The sequence below is a fragment of the Aedes aegypti genome, chromosome 3 (genome assembly GCF_002204515.2).
Source record: "Aedes aegypti strain LVP_AGWG chromosome 3, AaegL5.0 Primary Assembly, whole genome shotgun sequence".
In the NCBI taxonomy this organism is placed as follows: domain Eukaryota; kingdom Metazoa; phylum Arthropoda; class Insecta; order Diptera; family Culicidae; genus Aedes; species Aedes aegypti.
The window spans coordinates 371,422,930-371,430,654 of NC_035109.1; the positions used below are offsets into that span (position 1 = coordinate 371,422,930).

Here is a 7,725-nt window from a genome sequence, read left to right on the forward strand (position 1 = left end):
AATCTCTGAACGAATTCCTGGAGGAATTCCTGGAGGAATCCCTGGAAGAATCTCTGGAGGAATCCCTGGAAGAATCCCTGGAAGAATCCCTGGAAGAATCTCTGGAGGAATCCCTGGAAGAATCCCTGGAAGAATCTCTGGAGGAATCCCTGGAAGAATCCCTGGAAGAATCCCTGGAGGAATCCCTGTAGGAAGCCCTGAAAGAATCCCTGTAGGAAGCCCTGAAAGAATCCCTGGAGGAATCCCTGGAACAATCCCTGGAAGAATCCATGGAAGAATCATTGGAAGAATCCCTGGAAGAATCCTTGGAGGAATCCCTCTGCAGAATCCCTGGAAAATCCCTGGAGGAATCCCTGGAACAATCCCTGAAAGAATCCTTGGAGGAATCCCTAGAAGAATCCCTAGAGAAATCCCTGGAAGAATTCCTGGAACAATCCCTGGAAGAATCCCTGGAGGAATCCCTGGAGGAATCTCTGGAAAAATCCCTCGAAGAAACACTAAATGAATCTCTGGAGGAATCCATGAAGGAATTCCTGGAGGTATCCCTGAACGAATTCCTGAAGGAATTCCTGGAGGAATCCCTGAACGAACTCCTGGAGGAATCACTGGAGGAATCTCGGAGGATTTCAGAAAAAGTTTATCAAAAAATAGAAAAATTGTTGAAGGCAACCATGGAAACGGATTCAATTTCAACTTAATCGAGCAGAATCCAACCAACTTCAGCATTGCTTTCTCGCATTTTACCAATCTATATGAAAATATGTACTTACATTAAAGTCATGAACAGCCTACATTCTGCGGAAATCGGTTTCCGGAAGGAAAATTTCTGCAACTTTGGTCCAACTTTACTCATTAGTAAATCAAAGCATTCCGGACTCATACGGACGGATTTATAAAAGTATTCCGGATCTCGACTTCTCAATAAGTGAAAATCGGTTTCGAAAAATCCTTTTTTCTCTCGCTGTTCATTGGCAGGCCGAACCCACCACCTAAAAACAGAAATGTTACGCCGACAAAAATAAAAAAAATCTGATGATACTTTACTCACCTGCGAGTAGCTCTGCGGGGATATTCACGAGAATTAACAACCGTTCTCAAGTCGTTTAATACGGAGACGACCTCCAGAATTTCCGCTGCTTCGCTGAAGTATTCCATTTTTTAAAACAAAACTTCGGATTCCGCTAGAAATGCAGTCAACGTCAAAAGTTCAACTCCGAGGAAAAAGTGATCACAACTTGATGTAGGTAAACAAGTCTACGATGAGAATGACGCAATTCAACAATAACAAAAACGCACGACGCAACGCAGTATTGTGTGCATGTGTTGCATTAACGCATCCGTCAACGTGTTTAGTACATTGACGGATGCGTTAACGCTGAAGTCGAAGTCGACGCTGACGGACCATTGTGGCCGCAGCTTTACTGCATGAAACAGTATTTCGTGCAATATGTTCACCAGAGGGACCCACATAGCCGTAGATAGCCGGGAAACGCGCAGCTATTGGATAGCTAGTGGAAGTGCTTATAAGAACACTAAGCTGAAATCACATTTGGGGCGAAGCAGAAGAAGAAGAAGATGTTCACCAGATGATTATGGTGTGATCTGAGTGATGGATTTAAAAAAAAATTGTCTAAGTGTTATGACCGTTTGTCTGCGCTGATGGGCCTTTCCATGTGACAGGTCCTTCTATGCATTTGTTTACATCGGTGGAGAACCGGTGCTAACACGGGCCTGCCATTTTCATGGAAGAACTGTCAAAGAGCTTCCCGATCAGCTGATTTGAAACGTCATGTGAAAAGGCCTATAGCTTGCTTTAAAATGCAGTCAAATCTCCCTTATACGAACTATAGTAAATAGGTTTTCATGGCTACTTCGATCGTCCCTTGAATCACATAGCATCGGTTTTGTGTTCTATCTCGCCAGCTCGATGGTCCTTTCAATATCGAGGTAACGAGAGTTGACTGTGTGATAAATATATGTGAATCGTGATTAATCAGCTAATTTAAACACAAAACCGAATTTCATGGATGCTGTTCGATATTGTGGCAATGTTTACCAACACGGAGAAAGTTCTCGAAAATTGCTATGCGAAGCCTAGAAAATTGCTGGGCACCCAGTGAGCGATCATTGTCATATTCTGTTCAGGTGGTGTTGAACTGTTGTTGCAGAATATGATTGTTGCAACAAGAATAGGAGATCAGGGTTGGGAAAAGTTCTGAAATTCACACTACAGTAGGCAAGCGCAGCAAATCACAGTCAGCGGAGCCAGTGAAACTCGCGGTATAGGTCTCTGCACTGTTTTGATCTTGTATGGGATTTTGACGTTTACTGGCCTTGTTGTTTACACACTTTATGTAAGAGTGAAAGAGAGAGGTTGAGTTTTGTGCAAAGCCCTATTGCTGCTGTAGGCGAAATGCCTTGAAAATAGCAAAACATTCGTTGCTAAGGGCAACCCAAAACTACTGTAGAAAAATGTTCCAATTTCCGCCGCATTTCCCGCATTTACAGCCTTCAATGATACTACTGATTTAGAAAATGCATGTACCTACCCAACCTAGGCTACTTGATGAGATTCACAATTTTGAACTATTGTGTTAGAAGAGCCACGTGATTTTCGCAAAAACTCAAGCCTACTACTATTACCATTCCCAACTCTGTAGAAGATAATAATGTCTTTGTTGCTGCTTGGTTGTTATATATATATATATATATATATATATATATATATATATATATATATATATATATATATATATATATATATATATATATATATATATATATATATATATATATATATATATATATTATATATATATATATATATATATATATATATATATATATATATATATATATATATATATATATATATATATATATATATATATATATATATATATATATATATATATATATATATATATATATATATATATATATATATATATATATATATATATATATATATATATATATATATATATATATATATATATATATATATTATATATATATATATATATATATATATATATATATATATATATATATATATATATTTATATTTATATATATATATATATATATATATATATATGATTATATATATATATATACTTAATATAATATACTTAAATATATTTTACGGTTTAAAGAAGTTGCATATCATGATTTATCAAAATTTTTCATAAACAAGTGAAAATTAACACGAATATTTTTGAGATATAGGGAACCAAATAGACAAAATTATAAACGCGCAGCTTTTCAGCATGACCATTCTGAAGGTTGTGGGATTGAAACCCACCGGTCGAGGATCTTTTCGTGTTGGAAATTATCTCCACTTATCACAGTGGCACAGACAACTATAGCCCACTTAACGGGAGCCCAATTAAAACGAAGCCCACCTAAAGATAGTGCAACGAACGAAATTTGACTGTATAGCACAATTTTATTGCTTTTATATATCTTGATTTCGATATTATAAATGTTTAAAAAGATTTCAATTTTCATAGGCACAATGACATTTAGTTTCACATATTGACAGTTCGTCTCTAAGTAAAATTTTCCGAGGCGTGATTCAAAATGATTCGCATATTAATTTCATTTTTATTTTCAAAATAGTATTAGGGCAATTATGGTACAATTTTAAACATAACTAAATAGTAGCTACCATTTTGAAGAAATGATCAATATGATCAATAAGAAATGATCCCGATTAATAACTGTGTAGGGGGGCTGGGGGCAAGAAGGACACCTTAAGATATATAGGTTTAAATCATGGTTGATTAGCACAATTTTTGAAGATTATTCCAGTGTAGGGGCAAGCTCACCTCTTGTTCTAAATGATGCTATCGATAGATTTCAAAAATATAAGAAACACATGATGATTTGAGATTTTTGAAAATGTCCCTTCTTATGAGGTTTTTAAACGAGGCACGAGGCAAGAGTGCCACTCGTATGGGACAAGAAGACCACCAGAGCAAAATTCCACAAATTTTGTATATTATTATTTCCCCGCCTAAACGATTAATTTTAGAGTAAGTAAAGATAAAAACTGAGGGATATAAGTTGACTTATAATTAAAAAGTAATTTTACAAAATTAATTTATTTTTCATCTTATTTGACTGTAACAATAATAGTAAAAATTTTCAGAAACCATTTTGAATGTCCAAGATGGTTTATTATGATTTTATTTAGTAGGAAACATTGATTTAATGCAATATTAAACAAGAAAAATAAAAGTTCATTTGATTTTATATGAGAAAATTGCGGTGTCCTTCTTGCCCCATAATACATACTGTTATTATATACTAGTGGTCCCGGCAAACTTCGTCTTGCCATCAAGTAGACTGTTGAAATACGCTTTGAATCGTCCCATACCAAATGACAGTTCCGTACACTCTCGTTTTTCCTAGAGTGCCTGTAAACAAGAGTGACGTCTTGTTCCAGCTTTGACAGGTCTCCTGCTCGATTGGAACGCGGATTTGTATGGAATTGACAGTTCGCCGCTGTTCCAATTTTGACATTGACGCCACTCTTATTTAAATCCACTCTGGTTTTTCCATCTTTCCCGGTGCATATCCTGGGATTTTTATACACACAAACACGTCGGAACCCTTGACGAACAAAACGGAGAAATAATCATTCAAATCCGTTGACCCGTTCGTAAGCCATTTCGTGACATACAAACACCATTCCATTTTTACTTATATAGATGTAAAATTTAATGTCAAAAGGACTTTTTCGAAAAAATTTCCTCACAGCTATATTAAACAATCTAAAATCATCAATACTGTGCGGAAAAATCAATATGTTTTGTATTTATTGGGAGTCAAACCTTGTTTTCCAGTCTTACATTCTTATAATATTTCGCATATTTTGTGTTGATAAGTTAAAGACATTTTTCTAATTTTTTGTACTAAACATTTTTAACTGTAATATATACACTGAGAACAGCGTTGCGGTTGAAATTACTATATCAGAGGGTTAAATTAAATACACAACGCCACTTGATTTGTGCAGACTAAATTCGCATTTATTTAGAATATTTTGTGCATTCAATTTTACCATGACACCATTTGTATAGTAAAAATTACTATATCATGGTTAAAAACTTGCAGCAGACCAGAATCGAACCGAGGATCTGGCGATTGTCAAGCGCGAACGCTAGCCGCTCGGCTATCGACGCAGTTTGATTGAGAGAGAACAAAACGCAAATAAAAAGCGTTCATGATAGCTCAATCGTGGTTGGAATAGTAAATTTAAAAACACGTTCATGGTTCTCATTACTGCAATGCTTGTTTCAGTGTACACAACCCTCAATCAGTACTCAATTTATACTTATCCTGGGTTAAACATCAAAAAATTCATTTGCACTACGTGAAATTAGAGGTGGCACTTTTGCCCCGGGTGTCCTTTTTGCCCCATGTCCCCCTAAGTGTTCATAGAAAAACTGAACTGAGAAGCAGGCTTTGTCCTAGTTGGGACATATCGCAAGAAAGATGAAAAAGACACATTTTAGAAGATGCAATCAGACTAGATTGGCCATACGCGGGTAAAAGCCGATATCAACTGACGCCACTCGCCGGTGAATGCTCATGCGCATTGGTTCGAACATTGCATACCTACAGGCGCATTCATTCGCGCGCGCGTGCAGGTAATAGAAATATAAGTAGTAGAACGCTAGTGGTGCTGTTATCACAAAATAGAATTATTTTATTAACACTTACTATTGAAGTTTTTGATTGTTTGTTTAGTGCCATGTTGTAGAGAATGTTTTATTATGGTTGAAAAAATTGATTTGACACTTATAGACCCGGTACTCAGACTGTCAGAGCGTGGCAAACTAGATGTTGGTCACACGAACAGTCGCGACATTGGCCTTCTACGGCTTATGCTTCTACTGTGCAAGTGCACATGGGGTAGATATATGTTTGGCGCGCAAGTCGTTGTCGATCCTATAGGTTTGAATTTGTATGATCACAAATTGGTTTCCAATCAATTGTATATGGAGGGTTAATGAGTAATTCAATCAATATAAACGCTCTGACATGGTGTCCACGAAGCGTTGTTTTGTCTCGTTGTTTGAGTAAGCTGAATTGTTTGTACAGCCACTTTAGATGGATTCTGCTGATAACGAATGCAAGACGCGATACGCTCGATACAGATTTACTTCGTATACAGTTCCGGGATAGTTCAAGTTCACAACTTCCAACTGAAACAAATGCTACGTCATTATTGTTTTATATTCTAAATACTAAACATCGTTCAACATTTGTTTATTATCGCAGTCTGCTGGTAAATAAATTACATTACATTTTTTATTGTCATTGACAGAGAACCTGTATTTGTTCGAGTTTTTGTGTTCGTTTCTTCAGCGAAGCAATAAAACTTAAAACCTATTTTTTGGCGTTGCGATCGCAGTGCATTTTGAGACGGTGCTGATTTAGAAGATAGCCCACGATAAAACGCTGGTCACATTGCTCGCAGCGAAATGGCTTCTCTTGGGTGTGCGCGGCCCTTTGGTGCACTTTGAGGTCAGTTCCGGTGCGAAATCGCTTCTCGCAGTGGTCACATACGAATGGTTTGAGGCCAGAGTGGGTCAGTTTGTGTGTTTTAAGATGGCCAAGTTGTTTGAAGCGTGATGGACATTGGTCGCATGCGTGGGGTCGATCTTTTTGATAGTGGGATGACTCGCGATGTTTGGCCAGTTGTTGATTGGTAGCGAATGGGATGTTGCAATCTGGACAACTGTGAGTGCCCCGTTTTACAGGACATTGTTGGAGATGAATTTTCAACTGGCGAGAATAGACGAACGAGTCTTGGCAGTTGGAGCATTTGTAACGTTTGTCTTGAGTGTGGACTCGTGCGATATGTTTCTGGCGGTTTCCCGACGAGGAAAATCGTCTTTGGCAGTGTGGACATCCGTAACCTAGATCTGCGGTGAAATGACTTCTTCGATGAAAATGTAAATGGCTGGAGTTCTTGCACTGTTTGTTGCATACATCACAGGTGAATGGATTCACGCCCACGTGGTACACTCGATGGCGGTTGAGCGATTTCTCATCTTCAAACAATCGTAAGCAGATATCACATGGCAGGGTAGTCTTGTGTTTCTCTTTGAGATGACTTTCTAGGTCGAAAGTAGTGAAATAGAGCTCATTGCATCGCAAACACCTGCTGTAAATCTTCTCAGCCTGCTTGATGGCAGCGTCTTGGCGGTGCCTCAAAAGCATGTGTCTAATCAAGTGTGCCTTGAGTTTAAATCGCAGCAAACAAACGCCACACTTGAATGCTGAACATTTCGATGCAACATTGTTGCCAGTTTCGTCCTTGCGTTGCCTCTCTTCAACGTCAGCTGATTCGATAGGCGTTTCCTTGCTATGCCTTCTCATAGCATTTCCGTTACGTAACGCGTTCTTAGATGAATCGATTTCATTTCCTTCATGCGTAGGAGTGCATTGAACCTGATCCTGTTCATTTTCTCCCTGCACCAAATCCAACATTATCCCATCCTCCAGCAGTAAAAAATCCACAAACTGATCGCCATCATCCACTCCCTCCATCAAATCCTCATCGAAAACCTTCTTCCAGATTGCACTTTCGCCATCAACAGCTGGAATATCCAATTCCAGAAAATCTTTTTCACCACCAATCCCGTCATCTGTACCGAAAAAGACACTTCCACCAACAACAACCGCCGAGTCCACAGCAGACGACAT

The 7,725-nt window shown here is 38.0% G+C and overlaps 1 protein-coding gene across 1 annotated transcript; it reads right to left on the reverse strand.

Annotated features, from left to right (window-relative positions):
• Positions 1-6,402: 6,402 nt before the first annotated feature.
• LOC5571252 (zinc finger protein 664) lies at positions 6,403-7,725 on the reverse strand. Its single transcript, XM_001653496.2, has one exon. The coding sequence runs from the start codon at positions 7,723-7,725 to the stop codon at positions 6,403-6,405; it is 1,323 nt and encodes a 440-aa protein (XP_001653546.1).